Source organism: Amphiura filiformis, chromosome 4 (genome assembly GCF_039555335.1).
Source record: "Amphiura filiformis chromosome 4, Afil_fr2py, whole genome shotgun sequence".
In the NCBI taxonomy this organism is placed as follows: domain Eukaryota; kingdom Metazoa; phylum Echinodermata; class Ophiuroidea; order Amphilepidida; family Amphiuridae; genus Amphiura; species Amphiura filiformis.
The window spans coordinates 63,640,899-63,663,051 of NC_092631.1; the positions used below are offsets into that span (position 1 = coordinate 63,640,899).

At 36.5% G+C, this 22,153-nt stretch overlaps 1 protein-coding gene across 1 annotated transcript in view; it reads right to left on the reverse strand.

Moving 5' to 3' along the window:
- Positions 1–2,451: 2,451 nt before the first annotated feature.
- Positions 2,452–22,153, reverse strand: part of LOC140151187 (ras-associating and dilute domain-containing protein-like) — a 106,115-nt gene continuing 86,413 nt past the window's right edge. The window contains 7 exon segments of the mRNA XM_072173439.1: positions 2,452–2,891; positions 3,472–3,611; positions 4,375–4,550; positions 7,248–7,769; positions 8,467–8,631; positions 16,363–16,513; positions 21,411–21,580. Coding sequence (XP_072029540.1) covers positions 2,792–2,891; positions 3,472–3,611; positions 4,375–4,550; positions 7,248–7,769; positions 8,467–8,631; positions 16,363–16,513; positions 21,411–21,580 — 1,424 coding nt within the window. The 3' untranslated portion in view covers positions 2,452–2,791.

Here is a 22,153-nt window from a genome sequence, read left to right on the forward strand (position 1 = left end):
ACAGTGCAAAGCAGTTTTTGCCTTGGTCACTACTCGCACTCAGCAAATCACGTAAGGCACTTCACAGTTATATTATAGGGACGTTATATAATTATCTGTTATTTGACATTATGGACAAATTATTATACCATGGAAAAACAGTGGCATGATAGATGGGATTTATACAGATAAACATAATTTTTTCACCAGGTTCGCTGTCGCAAATAATAATAATTTAAGTGACCGCTTATAGGTTCAAATTTAAACCAGCTTAATCACAAAGCTCCCGTGGCCAAGTGGTTAAGGTACAGGTCTTGTAAATCTAAGGTCCTGGGTTTTATTCCCAGTCCCAGGCGGGATCACTTTTTCATGCTTGTCTCTTTTATTATTTGGGATGTCAAACCTGGTGAAAAATTATGTTTAAATTATTATACATTCCTGTTTGGAATGAAAATCGCAAAGGCCAAAAACAAAAAAGTTTGAGTAGCTATGTAAAATCAGTTTTATTGCAAAGGTCTACAGAACTATCCCATTATAGACCCCTTTTCTTAGTTTTCAGAAAAAACAACCAAATATTTAAAGAAAAATTGCACACTAAAATAAAGCATAGCATATATAGTTTGATCAGCTCGTAATCGGCGGGAATTGTCAGGCTTTTACCACTACGCCCAAAAGTAAACCGACGTTAAGAGTGATATAGTTTACCTGTTTGGTATATATTGTGCTTGTGAAAGAAATTAGACTTGTTTAGGACTTGAATTGATAATTTGTGATGCTTTTGGCAAGATGTCACAAGACAATTTTCAAAATAAAATATGTTGATATTAATCCACACGGTGATAAGGCCCGCCGATTACGAGTTGATCAAACTATAGCTTAATTTACCAAATGTTTGAGAGGCAAAACCTTTTATTTTTCTTGGCCTAAGTTTATAACAACCCTAATATGGCACATGATGACTTAGAGGTAGCAGTTTAATATTTAAGGCATCATGGGAAAAATTGTAATTTCTGGCAAGGAATCAACCACATCTATACTTTCATCAGCTCGTTATCGGCGGTAATTGTTAGGTTTTTACCGCCGTTAAAAGTGATATAGTTGACCTGAATGGTCTATATTTTGTGTGTTAAAGAATTGGTGAAATATTATGACTTCAATGAATAACTTATGATGCTTCTGGCAAGATACCACAAGACAATCCTCAAAATAAAATATATTGATATTAATCCGCGATGTTATAAGGCCCGCCGATTACGAGCTGATCAAAGTATAGCCTTATATGACCATCAGTTTGGCTTTGCCATGCCAAATGTTTTAATTTTCTTTACATACCTTTGATAATTATTATGTAATATATATTAAAGACTAATTTGGCATAGAAATATACAAGAATATGAATACAAATCAATAAATTCATCAGTTTTGCAGCAAACACATAATTGCACAGTTAAAATGCCATTTGCCGATCTAAATACTGTTTGTCAAACTCTCCTATTTACAATATATATAATAACTATAATTATTCTTATTCATGAATATGTAAACATTGAATACAATTAAAAGGGTAATATACTATATATTAAAAATTGAAATAGTTCCAATAAATATATAATTTTTAAAAGCACAAATATGATAAAAATATCTTTGCTTTAGTCGCAAATAAAAATTGTCATAAAATAGATTCATAAATTGTAAATCCTGTAATTATATTGAGAATTTACAGCATATTTGATATGTGGTGTGATACTTATGAAAGCGTCAGTTTGAAGCTTGAACCTACCCTCCTCAAGCCTTCGAAGCTACATCGGTGTAGATTCAACGCCAAAGCCATGCCGGTATTGCCCTACATGTTTCTCATTGCCAGTTAAACACTTGTGTCAAAGTAATCAGTAATCCTATTGTTACTAAGAGTATAATAAGCTTGCAATTATGTCTGTACAATTGTTATTGTACAGCTCTATTCTTTGTTTGATTTTATGAGACCATGTGTGGATTATAAAGCATTGTATTTTATGAAGTATCTATTGGGTATTAACAATGAGGGGATATTCCTGAACCATGTTGACTTGATGATGTTTTAAAGTAGGCGCCCCATTATGACTATATGATATCTGGTCCCAGCAGCAAACAAAATGAGACACATGATGTAACACGACACCCCACACGTTGGCGTCGAATAGACGCCGATGTAGTGTCGAAGGCTTGAGGAGGGTAGGTTCAAGCTTCAAACTGATGTTTGCATTAAGAAATAATCAACACCTGTGAAAAAGGTAATAAGATTTCTATAAAGATGATGAAAATACTTTTTGGAAATATGTGACCCATCACATCAAACCCGACCGCTTGTCGGCTGGCTTCATTTACAGATAACAATGAAAAAAGATGAGAAAATAATAAAAGAAATTTTGAGCTTGTTGTGCCTCACTAAACTATTTTTTGTTTCTGATTTCACCAAGGTGTTATTTTAAAATAGCAGTTTATCCTAGTTTTTATATCTCCATTTTTGATTCTGAAGACGTGGTTGGTTTTAACGTTATGGGTCACATATTTTGTTTTTCATTTTGGTAAATTCACATTAATTTTATCATGCAGCATATAAACCGGTCAGGAGAGCTTTAAAATCATTGTGTGTTTTTTCATAACCTGGATGGAAATTTTCTTAACAAGTCTTAAAAGATAAATTTCCAAACCATTTTTGCAGAAATGTATGACACGGAAATTACAAAAATGTCCAATTAAGACCTCTTTTCAGGAATAGCTCCAAACTATCTGTCTCAACAGCTTGATGATGTCATCTCCATGGTAACTGTTGTCAACAGCTTGATGATGTTATCTTCATAGTAACCGTTGTTTCTGACTTAGCAACCAAGAACCGCAGCTTTTCTCCTGATGTTTTAATAAGATGCATTGCACTATTGAGAGAAAAAATGAAACCAATTAACATTGACATCATTACTGATTTTAAACAAAAAGTTTCAATACTTCTCTGGCACAATCACATTGTAGTTCATCTTTAAGTGATCAATTTTGACAGATAATATGTCTTTATTATATGATGGTAGACAGCTATGATGGTAGTTTTTCAGTGGCATAGTGTGGGTCATCCGATTGGGGCACCGACCATTATTGGGGGGGCACCGGGTCTGATTGGGGGGAACAAGCCATTTTTTGGCAAGTATGGGATTTTCTAAATTTTGCAATCGATGGGGCGGCATGTGCCCCTATGACGCTATGCCACTGGTAGTTTTGAAACCCTAATCTCAGAGTCAAACCTTAGACAAATGCAAAACCTCTTCTGTGCCAAATCACATTCAGTGGTGTAGACTTCTTTTGACATTGGGGGGACGGGGTTGAAAAATAATTTCTTTTGAAGTATGTGAATCCAGCACCTTTTGGTGACAAAATAAGTTTATGGTACAAATGTGCACCCATTCCCATCTGTGGTATCCTGTAAGACATTTGACCCCACTGATAGTCCCTCTTTTAACCTACCTTTGATAATCTGCCCCTACTAGACTTGTACCATTCACAGCTAAGATCCTATCACCCAATTTGAGGCGGCCATCTTTGACTGCTGCACCATCAGCTACAAGTTTCCGGACATATATACCAGGGGAACGAAGTGCTGTGAACTGTGGAATGAAGCACAAATGTTATCAACATTTAATGATGATAAATAGCTAACAGTTTTAATTTCTTTCTAAATGATTACATTTTTCATTATATAAAGGCACTTGCTAAATAGATGTTGCCAGACAACCAAGTCTACATTTCAGAGTCTTTAACTGTGTGTCAACATTCCATACTTGGGTAAGATTTGCTTAACCCTAATGGCCCAAGGGCTTTTTTGGCAACGGGAAGGGAAAGAAGGAAGGAATAAAGAGAGAAAACAAGAAAGAAGTTGTTTGCTCTGGGTGGGATTAGAATCCGAGACCCTTTGCATGCCAAGCACTGGGTCGGCGACACGTTGCCGCAAGTGCCTATATATCACTTGGGACGATTGCGTCATGTGGGATGCATGCACAAACAGCGCATAATAGTAGTATTTTGTAGTACCTGGTACTGTTAGGGTTAATATGAGGAGGCTACACTATGCCAAATCTGCCATATTGAATTGCCATGCATGGGGACCAATCCAGCTTGAAACATGGGGGTGGGACAGTTGGGCTGAATTGTCAAAAAGTGGCTGAAAAGAACTAAAAAATGGGTCATTTTGTCGAAAGGTGAAGGCGACACGTCCACCCATCCCCCCGGGATTATGCCCAAGCAAATGGCATTAGGTATTCTCTTTGGTCACATTACATGTGAATAATAGGGATCATAAGATGCCATATGCAAAACACTTGTGCATATCATATAGGCCTAGCTACTTTATGAAAGTATGACATGACTTACCATGCCATCAATGAGTCCTAAACCTAGCCCTTCGCCACATTTCTCTAAATCCACAACAAAGACATCATCCAGGGAGTCCTTCCTATCATTCACTCTAATATACTGCTCATCAGTTGTTTCCTCCAAGAAGATAGAGTCAGTTCTACTGCTCAGATTTGGGTGATGGGGCTCGTGATCTGCAAGATAAATATCATTATTTTTTTTATTATATAAATGTAATATTTTGCCATTTTCCTTTCCCATTTTCACTGGTTCTCCCCGGTGGTTCTTCACATGGTGGCGTGGGGGCACTCACATAAATTGTATGTACGCAATCGCATGTGTGACCAAAAAAAACAAGGAAAAGGGGGGTGTTTTTTAGGAAAAGCAAGTTACGCGAGTGATGCATTTAGGGTCTCAAAAACACTGATTTTCAAGAATAAGGGTAGTTTTCTGAAACTGAACAACTTGTTTAGGGTACCTTTTCAAAATGTTGGTAAATTACGAGTCCAAAAAGGGTACATTTTTCATTTTTACTAGCCAAAAAACTCATTTTGGGGTATATTTTAAATTACTTTATTAAGGGCCTAAATTTGCTGGTAGGGTAAAACTTGTTTAGGGGGTGTTTAAAGAAAATTTGGTCACGCATGCGTACACTATCATACTTGAGTCCCCATGGGACATGGTGTATGCTGTAGATTAAAGATAAATATTATCAGAATTTGTACCAATATGTGACACGATTTACTCTTATTAGGCCAAAGTCGGTAATAATACAATAAGGATCAAAAGCCGTAAGAACATGGACATATGAATAAGAGGTTTTAACTTTGCAACCAAGTACAATGTATTCCAGGGATTTGTGGATTTCAACACCAGTAAGCTTAGATACTGAGCCAGTAAATTTACGGTAATAATTAAATTGACAAAATATCTGACTTTAGTCTGAGCGGATTAGATCATGCCACATATTATTAGGAATAAAGTTTATAACTAACAATTAATAAAAAAAAAGTAGTTTCCGTAACTTTTCAAGATATTAAATTAGTTCAGGATCACGCCAGCTCACACTTATTTCCAGCTGTCATACACACTGTAAACCCACCCAACTTAATCAGTTATTTATATTAAGTAGGTTTAGGTTTATGATAAGCACTTCCTTTGAACTAACACTTGCTATTTGTCAAAATTGCTTCTTCCAGTGAGTGCAAAATAAAAAGATATTCTGGGAGATAAATGTAATAGGCCCTAGCTGCCAAATACAATTTCCACTAAAAATTTGAAAGTTTGCAAATGGGTGAGGCTGGGTATAATATTCACAAGATAAGTATGGCTGCACAATCTCCAGTTGGGAACTCTCTGAGACTCTGACCGTTCTTTCCAGTTCATGCCTTTTTTTTCTGATCCGTTTTTATTCATACAAAAAATACTGACATATTTTGCTCCATAGCAAAAAGTCTGTGGAATTAAAGCTTCAACTTCACAAAATTAATGTGTAATATGACCCAGTTTTACTTCCAAAGACCATTGTTGTGCTCATTTTAAATCACCATATCCTGAAAACATTGAAAATTGTCAACATCAGTTCTAAAATGAAAGTTCTGTGTCCCCATCCACCATTATTGTTATGTGCATTAACACTTTTAGGATTTGCAAAAGTTTCAACAAATATTTTTGATCATGTTAAACTTGCTTCAGGATAACATTTTTCTGTGATTGTTTTTCCTTTCTAGGGGAAGCCAAAGTTTGGGACCGGGGTGGGGGGGGGCACCTTTGTTTCCTATGGACATTTTATTGTGAAATGTCATTGTACAAAGAATACATTAAAAAAAATTCCACATAGCCCCCGAATGAAAAGTATTTAATTATCTTTATAATCACTCAAAAAGAATTTTGTGTGAATTTTACTAAGTGCTATTAAATTTTTACGAGCCTTTTTATTTTACATGTTAAGTCTATGGGTGTGACAATTAGAAATGGACGGCAATATTGAAAAACCCTCATTTTGGGCCATTTTAAACACAAAAATGCCCATAAAAAAAGAATAGCACTTAGTTCGGATGTAAAATTCACACACAATGCTACCTGAGTGAGTACAAACATAATTAAATACATTTCATTCGGGGGCTATAGTAAAAACAAAAAATGTCCAATTAATGGTTATGGAACAAAGGTGGGGGGCCAGTGTTTTGATGCCATCACTGTATTATGTATATGGCATTCAGTAATGAGGATTCTTGTTCTAAGGGTATTTTACTGTAAGGGCGAAACTTATTTTGATGTGTGGTGACAATAGTCGGTCATATATAATTATAAGTTTCCTGTTAATGTTTGCAAAATAAAAACAATTGTCATTAGGATCATCTTTTTGTCATCATTTTTATATTTAATAGCTTTAATATAGATTTATTTCTCATATGATCAGTTCCTGATTTATTAATAGATACTGTGGATATTATGTATGTGAACATGTAAAATGAATCGGATATTGGTAAAATGGATTCTAATATTGCCAGCCAGCCAGCCAAAAGAAACACTGTTTAATACATGGATCCAGGGACCAAAATTTCCTCCCTCAAGGTAATCAAGTGTGCTGAGGCTTGTGGTGCACTATAAATCACTGCGCTTTAATAGATGCATAGTATTGTATAACAATAGATTCAGCTTGGAGGCAGTAATCCATCTCCTTTGTTATGCAATATACATATTGTATTGCGGGTATTAATTTTGGTTGAGAAACTCAGGATCCATGTACCGTTTTAGCAATGTGAAAAAGTATCTTAAGATCTCTTGAACTGTGCGTTCCAATATAAATAATTCTGAAAATGATAAAAAACCATAGAGAATTTTGCTTAAACTGTGACTCACTATGATTCCGAAAAAAAAATACTTACTTTCATTTTCATCTTTGACATCAGCTTGTTGTGATTCTTCTTCCCACTCATCATGTTTCACATCTTCCGGTCTGGCAGGGATAGTGTACATCTCTGCCTCAACCTCTCCACCACCCTGTTCCTCCTCCTCCTCATGACCATTGGCAAACTCTGACGGAGGCTCTAGGAGCTGTGTTTGAGACTCCATAAGCGAAACCTCATCATCCCGATTAGGAGGAGTCACTGATATGGCTGGTGCCTGGCTTGGTGTTGGTGTCATCATCATGGTGATTGTTCTCATATCCTGATCATCAGATTCAGCATTTTCTATGATTGCCTCCGCTTCAAGGACTCTGCTTAGTTTTCTTTGTCTATGATGGTATGTATGGTCATAGGTTGGACTGCTTGGAGCACTGTAATAAGATGGTTCAACATCTTGTTTGTCGATATTTGAGAGGTGTGAAGGGGCGCTATCACTTCGGGATATGATGAGACTTTCATCAAGTGATGAGGCTTTGATACGTGGTGAAAATACTTTACTCTCTGTGAAGATAAAATGAAACATTAGTTAGTTTTGAATAACTTGTTGTAAGCATATATGGACTAGTAGTTGCTGTCAACTAGTAATTGACAAAGTATTATGCATGGTTTTGTAGATACCACAGATATTACTAGGAAGGGGCATTTACTCTCTGTGAAGACAAAATGAAACATTGGTTAATTTTGAAAACCTTGTTTTAAGCAAATATGGACTAGTAGTTGCTGTCAACATAGATGTTGTCAACTATAGTAGTTGACAAATGATTATGAATGGTTTTGTGGATACCAGATAATTATTACTGGGAAGGGGCATTTTGCACTCGAGCCCCCTCCCAGTATCTGCTAATGGTAGTGGGCAGGGTCTTAGCTAGAAATTAAGGTTTGCCCGTCATTTGAATAGAATTGCCTGTCCTAATTTGACCTTTCAAACATTTACCAGACTTCTACAGCTCAGCTCATTGGGGCTTCAAAGAATTCAAATATGTGTTGCTATGGCCTTGTTTTACAAATTTGGTCATTGTAAATAGGTCAATAGCCTCTCTCAACACCTACAACTATAATGTAGCATCAATTTTGCCCGTCCCAGGAGCAAACTCCCTGTCTAAAATGACGGGCAGACGGGTGGCTAGCTAAGACACTGGTAGTAGGTCATATATATTGGGTCTCAGAGTAAAAGCTTAAAAGTTATATCTTCATTTACCTGCTGGTTGTCCAAGGTGAACAGTAACCTCCGTCACAGCTTTACATAGCCTCTGAACCTGTAATCTGAAGCTAGGGTCACTAGGAGTGTGCTGGAGATTAAGCTTGAAGTCTGAAATCGGTAGCACCAAAGGTGGATGATTGGCAAAGCTCTCCAATATGTCATCTGCAAAAACAAATGCCCCCATAGGTGAACAATAATAGTAGAAGTACAAAGTATTCTCCTTGAGTTTGGTTGGGACGTTAGGGGCTGTGCAATAATTATGAGCCCCAGTGGGGTAAAATTTCAAACGGCTCGCCAAAAATCGCTTGCCCCCCTCCTCTCGCCCGCCAAAAATTCTTTGCCCCCCCCAAACATGCCAATTTGCATATTTAAACGTTTCCGTACTGTTTTCCAAAGCCTTTTTAGAGCAATTTATTAAAAAGTCGCCCCATGAATGCGTGCCAAAATTGCTTCCCCCCCTCTCGGCTTGCCAAAATTGCTTGTACCCCTCCTTTTGGCTCGCTAAAAATTTCTTGCCCCCCCCAATTTTACCCTCCCCAGGGCTCATAATTATTGCACAGCCCCTTATGTGCCTTTACTGACTTGGTTGTATTGCACAAACTGCTTTAAGCTTTATGCATTATTGAAATTAGGCCTGGGACTTATGTCACATCCAAACTCAACTGAATTAAGGAATATAAGTTTGGTAGTTGTAAGTGTACCAGATAAAAATCAATCAACCAACACTGGGTTATTCCTTCATGTAATTTTACACAAAATTAGGGTTAGGGTTAAGGTTAGGGTTAGGGTTAGTTTAGGGTTAGGATTAGGGTTAGGATTAGGGTTATGATTAGGATTAGGCTTAGGATTAGGGTTAGAGTTAGGATTAGATTACACGAAATAATTACATGAAGGATCGACCAACACTTCGCTTGAGCCTTGTTACATCAGGACCCAAGCATGAGTCCGCATGGACTGACTGGGTGGCTTCTTGAGCCTTGTTACATCAGGACCCAAGCATGAGTCCGCATGGACTGACTGGGTGGCTTCTTGAGCCATGTTACATCAGGACCCAAGCATGAGTCCGCATGGACTGACTGGGTGGCTTCTTGAGCCTTGTTACATCAGGACCCAAGCATGAGTCCGCATGGACTGACTGGGTGGCTTCTTGAGCCTTGTTACATCAGGACCCAAGCATGAGTCTGCATGGACTGACTGGGTGGCTTCTTGAGCCTTGTTACATCAGGACCCAAGCATGAGTCTGCATGGACTGACTGGATGGCTTCCTTGAGACAGCAGCAAACCAACATGGAGAATTTACCATAGCGTTATGAATGGGGCAATGTTGAGCCTGTAATCATTGGGCATAATATCTATGATATGACCAGAAATGCATGCATGCTAAATAGAATATACCCGGGAAGAATATACAACAATAGACTGATAGATCTATATTTTTTTCCTTCTTAGACCTGACCTCTCCTTTCTGATGAGTGGTAAAGATCTTCCATCCTATTCCTAAGGATGACTCATGAATATGCACCTGTAAATTAATTGAACTGCAGGTGTGAACTGGTCCATTACAACGAGTACACTACAAAATTGGTCTTGAAGCCATACATCAATACCCTGTTGAAACTCCAAGCTGCATCCGCAAAAGAGCCCAGAAGAAAACCTAAAAATGGATAAAGCCTTACATTTTTAGTCTAAGTGTGCGGATATATCCTTCAAATCATCAAATGAAGCAGATATCGCAAGGCCTAATCCCGGATTAAACAGATGATTTAATTACTGGGGATTAGCTACCAGTACCCAGAAATAGGCTGATTGGACCTCTATATCTGCCCCTTGTAGAATCAAGAATAATATGCCACATTAATTTCATATCCTGAATCAATTTGAAGCTGTTCTGAATTCATTAGCAATGGCTCCAGAACCAGGGGGGCTGGCCCCCAATAATTTTGGTGGTTATGGAAAAGTACCATTGCCCCCCCCCCCCCCCAATATTTAACATCTTCCGGAACCTCTGATTAGTGAATTATCAATTGATCTCTGCACTATGCTTCTATTCCATAAATTTGCTTCTTAAATACAATTCTATTACTGTACCTCCAGTGTTTATTATTCAAAATCGCACACAGTGATTTGACCAAATGCATCACATCACAATGTGTTCACATTCATTAGCAATGATTGTGTCTGTAAAGCATCACATATTCTACACAGAGCATTACACATCATTTTTTATGACACGCGATGTCACTTATGCTGTGGCTTTATACATGCACTCCCTAAAATAGGTTATTGTGCAAAAAGTAATATTTTCCTTTTTGGGGCAGTAAGAACGTTTAAATAATGGGTTTGGGTATTCATGTTTTTTCTGCCTCAGACACATTATTTGGGTGTAAAGGATACTGCATTACCCTTTATATCTTACATACTCTTTCAATGTTTTGACTTTCCATAGCATCACACATACATACACTACCATCACCAAGGTACTTGGCTGGTACTGTGCAGTGGAGTACCAGTGAAGCACCACTGTTACTGGGTCCTGTGCAGCAGCAGCATTGCAGGTACTGTGTAGGTACTCTGTGTGTACCAATCTGGTACCTAAGTTAGTGTACCTGTGCAAGCAGCCTCAATAGGAATCTTGTAGTGTTTAAGTTAAGAGAACACTGCCCTTTATAGGATTGTTCTATTTGAAAGCAATTTCCCCAAACACATGTAAGTGACAATCACATCACATACACACAGCTGAAGGATGCTATAATTAAGTCTTGTTTCACCTTAATATCAAACTAGCTATTTCAGACCTAGCGCCTTGTTAACATGTGCATGGTCAGTGATGAAATTTAGAATTTAATTTGCAAAATCACACATTTGCAACGGACACACAAAATTTGATTATAAATGCAAACACTATAAATAGCCCAATGAAGTTGTGACATGTTATAAATGCAAAGGTCATCACGCTCTACGGAGTATTTTGATCTTAGAAGAAAAAGAAGACTTTTATGAGAGCAATGTGCATCTTATAGGAACCGATCATCGCATTTAAGATTTTCAATCAATAGACTTATTTCCATAATCAAATTGATACAAAATTACAATCATACAAAACAACAATTATAGACAGCAGTTGAAAGGCCAATGCCCAGTCCCCCATTCATGCGATAGATCTTCTGTTTATATAGGAGTTATTATGGCCAGAAAAGGCTGGAACGGAGTGTTTAGTGTCCATATTTGAACACATGTCTCAAAAAACACAAGACCTGTTGAGCTGACAATACAATATTTGAATTCCATAGAATCTCTGGGGGTGACACCATGATAAATAAACAAGTGAAAAAGGCAAGCACCTTGTGTGATGTGTGTAGGGGAAAAGCGGTCTTTTTTCTGATAATTTGTGGGTAGTTTTTCAGCAAGTTTGTAAATTGACTCCAAATGTTTAGGGTGTCTTGAAAAAATTTGGACATGCATATGTATCAAAATACACTTAAGTTTCCCCCTCCCTTGGGAGAATCTCTAAATTGTTTAAATCCTTTATCCTCATGAAAACCACAAGAAATCATGTCTGGCCAGAGCAGTAGGGACTCAAAAGATCAGTATAATTCTCAATCTGATTGATCCCTTCAGAACATTTAATACTTGTATAACCTATCTCCATCCTTCCAGATGTTTCCTCCAAATTAATGACCAACCAAAACCAGAACACACCATAGACTCTGATTCAGAGTCTATGAACACACTAACATGAAAAGTTCAAGCATGAGAGGGTCAGAAGTAACACCAGGAGTGCATTCAGCATTTATAAAGTGTGTGGGAAAGTGGGATTAAGCAGAAGTTTGGGTGGGGAGAGCAAAGCAAGAACATGCTACAACTCATCATCATAAACCTAGTCTACTTCATAGTCCCTTTTGGAAAATCATATCAACTCATCTCACAATGATTGCAAGTTTAGAACGAGAGCCCCTCCCATCCAAAAACCTCGATGCCAGAGAAAAAAGGGCAGAGCGGTCACTGGGGGTGTGTTCTGTTTTATGGAATGGCATAGCTGGTGTGAATTATTTATCAAAAAGGGAATGCAAAGCAGTCTATTATAAACCAGGCTCATTACATGTATTTGAAAAGCAGGGCTGTAGCAAGGTTGAAAAATGTGGGGCGGCCATCACAAATGTGGGGTGGCCAAATTACAAATATATGCCAAAATTAAAATAGAGATATAAAAGAAAAACATAATAAATTTCTCAAAAAGTGGAGCGGCCATGGCATCCCCGCCCGCCCGCTTGCTGCGGCCCTGTTGAAAAGTGAATGCAGACATGATATTGTTATAGAGTATGATATTGTTATGGAGTATGGAGACTTGGAATGCAAAGATCACAGCAGTAATTAGATGAGGTCCAATGGGCCAATGTAAGACCTTGTCACAGGGAAAACCTACATGTAGATGTCCAGAAGGTAAAGGCCATGGAAGACATTAAGCTGATGTAGGGTGCCAAAATAGCACCTGCCTAAAATGCCTACCTCCCTTTGGTGACATAAAATGTTAAGAAGGGAGCTGAAGGGAGAATCTTTGCCATGCTAATAAGTTTCAGAAAAGTATTATGCTGCCACCAGAGCATGTTTCAGTGGTTAACATTCTCACTTCTGGTGCATGAGGTCCTGAGTTCGATTCTCAGGGGTAGAAAAACTTGCTGGGATATTGACTAGGGAAAGAGTCTAAATTTAATTGGCAACATCTGCAGCTTAAATTCAGACTTCCATTCTCTCTATGGTGCATTTAAAGTTGGGTAAATGAATCATTCCATCCGTTAAGCCATCAGTCCCATGTACAGAAGAGCCATACCTGTACATGTATCTCACAGTCAGTTTTGAGAAGTGTAGGGTGTTAACCCCTGACTGTTCCCAACCCATCCCACTGTTCAAATGGACCCCAGTGGAAATAAGCTTCACAAGAGACTTTCATAGGTTGTCCAAAGTTGTCAAACCTGGACAAATCAAATCAAATCAATCAATCTTCAGCTAATTGAATGCGTATTTGACCAGGCAGTGGACATAGGTCTATGGCCGCTCACGAAGTACTTGACTATCAACACTAAACAGGTGTTTGTTTTGGTCAAGTAAGTAGCCTTAGTTTCCTATTTTAAAACTATTTCCTATTTTAAAACTAACCCCTGCAGTATTTCCAACTCTAGCAACAAGTTCATCCATCCGATAGGCCACTTCCTATTGTAAAACTGTATTATTTCTAAACTTTTAAATATGACAGTTCTGTTTTGTTTTTAACCTAAATCTTGCAAAGAGAATGGCAGGCATTTCCCCCTTTATATAATAATGATACCTGTATTATTTCTAAGCTTCCTAATAAGTATGAAAGTCGGAACAAATACAACAGCTTGACCTATTTTCCAATTATTTAATTTTATTTCAACTTCTAACTAAACAAGTTTAACAGTAAAATAATCCCCAAGTGGCGTACCAACCTTTTCTTTTTCTTTATTTTTGTGTCGATTATCAGTTAAGTATCATGTGTCCCTTTGACAAAAATCCCATGAATGCCACTGCAAGTCCCTACAAACATCGGCGGCGGAAACGGTGGGGCCTGTGGCCCCTCCACTTTTTTGACCAGGGGGGCCTGTCCCCCCAATAATGTGCTGTGTGTAAAAATTGTCTGGGTGAACATAAATAATCTCTATTCTAGACCCTTAACCTGCTTAAAGAAATGATGCACGAAACTCTCCTGCGTTAAGTGTGTATGCCTATGGATAAACAAATTCCACTTTTCACTTCTGCTTTGGACACCCAACACTAAAAGCAATAATTTATACAATAATAGTGAAAACTTATCCACCAAATGACTTCAATTGGGCCTTCAGTTTGCAAAAGTTTCTCACTTATGAGGGGGGCACATCCCCCTCAGACACCCCCCTGCTTTCGCCCTTTTCTACTTTGGACACCCGACACTTAATGTTTAAAGTAATAATTTATACATTTATTAATAGTGAGAACTTGTTCACGAATGGCTTTAATAGCTTCATTTCACCAATTTTCGGCTTTTTCAAAAAGTTTGCAAAAGTTTCTCACTTCAGACACCCCCCTGCTTCGCAGCCATAATTTCGATTTTTTACATCACCCTGACTGGCCCCCACTTTCAAAATCGTTCCGCCGCCGCTGCCTACAAAAAATTCTTCAGAACATAAAAACAGTTCACAATATTGTAACATCTTGATTCAAGTTCAAATGGGGAGGGCCGAGGAAGTAAGAGGTTTCGAACACCAGGTAATATCTTTGCATCAACATTTGGCTAGACCAGTAAAGCCAGCAATTGTGGAGTTAAATCTTAGATAAAATATCTATTAATAAAAATTCCCTTTAAAAGGGAAAGCCAGCCTCAATGTAGAAGAGGTCTTGTAATTAGTTTTGGTCAATGTGAAAGGCATTTTTAGGATCACGCTTACATCTACATGACAGTCCACCAAACCATCAACGATGAGAACATGCACACTGAAACAGCAGAAAACATTAATTCCTAATCTCATGTCAACTCTTTTAATTCATTACATGTACTCCAAATTGTTCTGGTCTGTTTGTTTTGTTGTTGTTGTTGTTGTTGTTGTCGTTGGTTTTTTGTCTTTTCAGCTTTTTACCCACGATATCTCAATTTCCAATTTTGTAATACCAGAACTTACGAACTCAATATCTTCGCTTAGGAATGTCCGATTTCACTGCTTTCGATATATACACTGCCGGTTTGAGTTAACTTACATGTACATTTTATTTTAAAATAACTTAATTAATTCGCAATGTATAGTTTAAGCCTACTATATTATAATAGATAGTGGCCAGCACATTTATAAAGGACTGGTTACTCACTACAATCTTCACTCTTAAACTGTGTTTTTCTGAATGTGCTGATCATGTTGATTGCTAGTCGGAAACTCCTCTTGAAGCTATGGACATGGCATCTTACATACTCCATTCTATAACAGTCTGCCTAGTGCCTTGTGTGTTTTCTCTTCAATCATTTTGTTGAATGTAATTTTATGAATCAAATAGTTATGTGTCATTTTATTTATAATAAAGAAGTTATTAAATTAATAAAGTAAGACAATTTATTTATCTATAAGTGCATGTCAAATGGGGTACATTGTTCAATACTATATGCATAAATTATGCCCATATTATAGCTAGGCCCTAAAAACTTTATTTTGCATCGGATTTTCCCGTTGAAAAGACAAAACTGATGTTTATGATAGCAACCATTTCATCAATAACATTTTGAGTCATTTTTATCCATACAACGTCACAGGATATGATAGATAACTACTTTCACATCAATATGGTCCATATGATCACAGATTGTTGAGAATCTGTGATATGATCGAGGATATGATGAAGATTTTGATTCTTTGATTCTATAGATCTGTTATCAACATGATATCACGCTGTTCAGTGGTCAAGGAGTAAGGACCCCGGTCAAGGACACTGATATGACATCATAGGTGATGTCAGATTTTCTTCTGCTGACCATATGATGCTATATATTAACTATTAATATTGTTACATTTAGGCCTTTAAACTTTTAAAGTCATAATTAATTAGTTCAAACATAACTTTGGTAATACTCACTCGTTTTAGTTCGTTGAAACGGCAAAACATACTTACTTTTCCTAACAAATCGAATTAAAATATTTTTAAAAAATTTAACCACAAAAAGTAAAAAAAAAATCATTCCAATACCACTAAAATATAATCTCTTGAGTAAACTGACCCCAAACCTGAAACAGGTACCAGCCCGAATGGGCTGGCGAAAAAGGAGGTGAGCTGTCTATATCAAAGAAATTGACAGGCAGATAAAAAAAGACAATGAATCAGACACAGAAAGACAAATAAGTATATAATATTACCAACCTGATCTCAAAGCCAATTCCACTTGGTCATGGGGAGGGAACCAACCTTTTGGTCTGGTCTGGTTGGTTCCCAGCTGATATTTACTCAATATCTGCTGCACTTGTGCTGCGTTTAGCGATGGGAAATCTCGACGAATAGAGCTCCAATCAGCCTGGAACCAAAAAACAATAACGGTATAATTATATAATCAAATTTATATTTTTCATTTCAGGTTACATATTTTTCTTGGTCAATTTAAAATAATGGAATAAAAAAAAGTCAGCTTTATTTGATTACAGTGTGCATTGTCACAGAAAAAACAGGTTTAAGATTTGATAATAAAAAAGAACACCAATTTGAGAACAATACATTTCATTATAAAAATACATTATATTGACTTGTAGCCTTTTTTGCTGGAAGACAAGGACTCCTACAAGCTGCCTCGGCCAACCTATAAATGCACATTTAAAGCCATGCTGTATCATTTCCATGAAAAACTTTTATTTCTTTTCCACAAAATGTTAGTTTTCTTCATCAGACATGTCTATTTTTAATTTTGACCTAAACAGATTAGGCAAAACAAAGAAATCACTATTTAATACCAGCGCATAATGTCGCCAATGCGCATCACTCTGTCTATCATGACCGAGCCCGGTCCTTTTGATGTGTTATGACTTTCCCGCACACAGTGTATATACAGTGTTATATGGGTATTGTGTATGCATTCAAATAATTAACTGACATATTCTGTCGTTTTATTCAAAATCTTGGATTTTGTCACTGCTATAGCCTACAAAGCCTTGATTTTTGGAGGGAATGTTAGTTTACTAAAGTACATTACAATCATGTAAAAAATCTGAATTTTGAAAATATTTGATGGCAGCATCGATCCTTGGCAAATATGGATTTAATGGTGTATTGAAGCTTATTGAAGAAAGACAATTTTGTAATAATGACATCGTGCATGCACATAACTCAAGATGTACACCCAATGGCAATGCTGAAACCATGTGAAGACAACAAAATACTATTTGCATACACAAAACAGGCAGATATTTCACATTTTACATTCTATAGTAAAAATAAATCAATCCAAAATGTCAAGGTATTCAGCTGATAGATGTGCAATGGGCTTTTCCATTTAAAATCCACACTAACCTTGTGGAAGATTTAGCTAAAGTCTTTCACAGAGGGAGTATGAGTTTCAAATAGAATAGACAGTTGGGTAACTTCCATTTGAAATCCTCACTCCAGGTGTGGAAGATATAGGTAAAGCCATAATACAGGGGGAGTTTGGGTTTCAAAATGATTAACCCTGACCAATTACATTTGAAAAACATACTCCCCCTGTGGAAGACATTTCCAAAATCGTCCACAGGGGTAGTGTGGATTTTAGCTGGAACAGCCCAATTCCTTCTAAGCAACAATAACAAAAGTCATTGCACTTATTGGAAAGAAAAGATGGTGAAAAATGTTTATCAACACTGTGTAGTGAAAACAGCTCACCTTTCTTATCTTCTTTGAAAGCAGATGGCCAGTGTACTTTCTTTTCATTTATTCGCATATTATTTTCATTGCACATATATGTCCCGGGGGACAGCTTGATTTTAAATTGTATATCACCCGCATACCAATAAAACAAGTAAAAAGGGTATTTTTTTCATGGCCAGGCAAGATATAACAGAGTATCTCGTTTAGGGCATTAAAAATAGCAAAACCTGGGAAAGAGTACCTTAATCGCACAGATGATACTCAAAAAGGATAGCTAAATTCTGCACCAATATGCCAACAAAAATCAGTTGAAATAAAGGTAAAATTCCTCAAAATGTGTGTGTTTGCATTAGTTTTTCATCAGGCCTCTTGACTGATCGCTACCACTGCAGTTGTACGTGAGGTGTGTTCATCATGACTCATAATCAGCAAAATACTTAGGGTGGTAAAACAATGGCATAGTACTTGCTTTGGGTCCATTTTACAAAAAATACTTGCTTTGGGTACTTTTTGAAACTTGAAATAAAAGTGGCCCACCAAGATGTATACGTCTCCAGCGTCCCCACCAGCACCTAAGTGCAAGTTTGCTTATAGTTTTAGGTGCTATAAAAAATAAGGATTGATTGATTGCTTGATTGATTAAAGTTATTGACCCTTTCATTTTTTGCTATCGGTTTTGGGTCTCATTTCAAATTGATTTGAAATATTAATGTGTTAATGATAAAGACAAGCTTTAATGACTTCACTAATTACCTTGGCTGCTGCAAGATAATTATACCAGCCTAACCTAATGTTAATGATGCTACAATATTAATAACATTATGATTTCAAACCCTTGCCTAAGTCTTCTCAAATTAAAATTAAAAGCAAACAAACAACTGACAGACACATTGAAACCTGTAAAAATTCCTGCATAACACTTTTTTAACACTTCATCATGTTTATTTCTGTATTTTACATGTTAAAAGTATAGGAAGCATTTGCTTATGATTAACATTTCAACGTGTTTACAGGGATATTTTTCATAACAAATATAAACACACTAACATGTTTATTTTGCTGAAAAAAGCATGTTGGAGTGTTAATAATTGCTATGAAAACATACCCTTGTAAATGTGTCATAGTGTTAATCATTAGCCATATCGCCTATATTTGTATGCGTGAACTACAGAAGTAAACATGCTGAACGTTGTATCATCCTTTTTAAATGTAACACCAATGAAAGAAAAGCATGTCCATATTTCCAAGTATCCTGACCACTTTTTTTATTTTGGAGATTTGTAAAAGTAGTTGGAAATTCTTTTTTTTTTCAATATATTTGTTTTGTCTTTTCCAAACAAAAAAGTACTGAGGTTTGCAAATATTTAACTAAATATTGGAAACATTGCATGTTTTATGCTGTTATCCTCTTAGAATAAATGATACCAAGTGGAAAAAAAAGGGTTCTTAAGCTGTCCTATATGTAGAACCTTGTGATTTTGCAAAGTACTTGTAACTACAAAGGTTTCAGCAAGGGCCAGAAAGAATCATTTTTACATGGACAATTTTCTGTAAATGCCAGAAAGAACCATTTTGGAGTTCTTGCAATTTCCTGGAAGTTGAGCTGGCCTGTATGTAGTGGCCCTAGAACTGTTTTTCTCGGAGTGTATCATGCACACAAGTAAACAATAGGATTGGCATATTTGGCCCATTTGTTCCATGATTGTCTCTAACACAATAGGCAATTGGTTCCTACATGCCATTAGGCCCACAAATATGCCTATGAATCAATTCTAATTGTTGTCAATTCCAATAGTATGTTAGCCTTTTTAATAATTGATCATAGAATGTAATGCCAAGGATAAAATGATATGATATTGACAAGATGCAATAGTTGCACCTGAATTGATATTAAAAGAACTTAAGTCTATTCAAATATTTTCATGAATATAATTACATTAATAATAATGGCCACAATGTTTGCAATGGCAATGATCAATCAGTTATTAGATTCTTCTGCAATATACAATCTAATTATACTTCTGAACATGGCCAAATGAAATGAAAAAATGAAATGAGCAAGTAAGTAGACATAGTGAAATGTTGAATATTATTACAACCAAGAGCTACCAAGACTTCAATCATAGATTATTATCTAAGTACATTTGTAGAGAGATTGTGATTTCCAAACGTACGTATCAAACGTACATGGAATTTATTCAAAACCACTCTCCTGTGACAAGATTTTGAATAGATTCTACGTGCCTTCGATGCTACGTTTGGAAATGCAATTCTACTATATGGAAGTCATGACCATTTATCTCCCACACAGGGGGAGTGTAGATTTCTAATGGAATCATTCAATCAGGTAACACCATTTAAAATTCACACTCCCTTTGTGGAAGATTAAGGTCATGTCTTCCATAGGGGTGTATGGATTTCAACTGAAATAGCCCAAATTTATTTTGTATTTGTGTTGTGCTGTTAAATTCACATAATAAATGACCGATTAAATGCAGACGCTCCAATTTGGTTAAGAAATTGACGATAATTTCAATAAATCCAAAATTGCATCATAATCATGTGATTCTTACAGGGCTTCACCCACTATTGTTTTCATCCCCAGGAAATTAAATTTAGCTTTTATCACGCAAGCTTAAAATCACAATCAAACTACAATAGATCAAAATGAATAGGTTTAAAACAGCTCACACCCACACACTTAAATCAGCCACTACTTTGATGGACATTTTATATTTGTTCTATAATTTAGCCATACTGGGAATAATGGAAATAAATTGTGATGCAAAATATGCATTAGCTGCTCCATTTTCTTGCTTTGTTCAAATGTCATCACTTGTTGTATTGAAGCTCTGCTCATGGAATCCATTGTGGAGAAATGTGTCCATTTTCAGTGATTTTAATCCATTTTTATTACCTTATTCGTCCGAGTATAGTCTCACGTTCGAGTATAGTCCCACCCCCCATTTTTCGAAAAATTCCAGAAATTGTAAAAATTAAAAAACGAATTTTTTTTTAAAAGTTTTTTTTTTGGTTTTGGAGTGTCCCTGGACCTAAACCTAAAAACATCTTGAAACTCCAAAACCGGAAAAAAAAACTTAAAAAAAAAAAAAAATTGAGTATAATCCCACCCCCCAATTCTGAAAAATTTCCACTTAAAAAAAGGCTGACTGACCGACCATACTTGAAAGGTCAGTCCGCCCGTAGAACAGGGTTTCTTTTATTCGTCACCTGCACCTTAACAAGGAAAAATAAACCTTGGTGAAAAACAAGTATGAGGCCATTTAAAAACTACCATTTTTCTTTCAAATTAAAAATTTTAAAATTTGCGCTGTTAATCCCTACACAAAATAGCCTGGTCATAAAAGCATCCCTTTTTTTCAAATTCTCATCATATGCATGACCGGGAAGCATGACCAGTGAATAAGAATGGCATTGAGAAAATAATAAGAAACTGAATGATTGGAGAGGAACACACACATTAAAATACACCAATGTTATTTGAACTTAAAACATTGCATTAAATAAGCTTAAAATACCTCACACTATTTGTACAGCTCTTCTTGTTTTCATATTACCTGCAACAATTGTAGTTTAGGTGTTGCTAGGAGATCAGCTGCCATGGAAACATGATTGATGAAATGTAATTGTTCTGTCAATCCATGGTCTTGTAGCCAACTCTCTAGGATATCCAGATTGCCTCGGATCTGTGCACCCTTAGACCACTTGAAGAAGTTACCGGCCAACCCTAAATGCATGGAAACACACAAGAAGCATAATTATATGAGCATATATAATAGTGATGTGATCAAGCAAAATCAGCCGGAAGTCAGAAATATTGATTTTGAGATGTAACATCACATATACCCTATTCTTAAAATCACATTCTTAACCCTCCCCCTTGTCATACTTTCTAGACAGAGGCGTAGCAAGCGGGTGGACTGGGTGGATGAAATCCACGGGCCCGAGCAAAAGAAAATATGAAATAAGGGCTGATAAATGAGATGTTAAAAGGCCCCTACTGCTCTTTGTAGACAGGCCCTGAGGCTCTTACTATACCCCCAGTTTCTAGAGCTTTAACCATGTTAACCTTTCTGTTGGTCAAAAAACAAATTAACAAAAGAAAGAATAGAAGGAAGGAAGGTAGCAATTGATATAATTTCTATAAAAAATTTAAAGATGGAATTACATTTCGCATGGCTTTTTTAAAAGCTATTGTAAATTGTTATATTCTACCTCTAGACAGAAAATATAATGAATCTTCAATATCAATCAATCAATCAATCAATCAATCTTTATTTCATTCAAAATACAACAATAC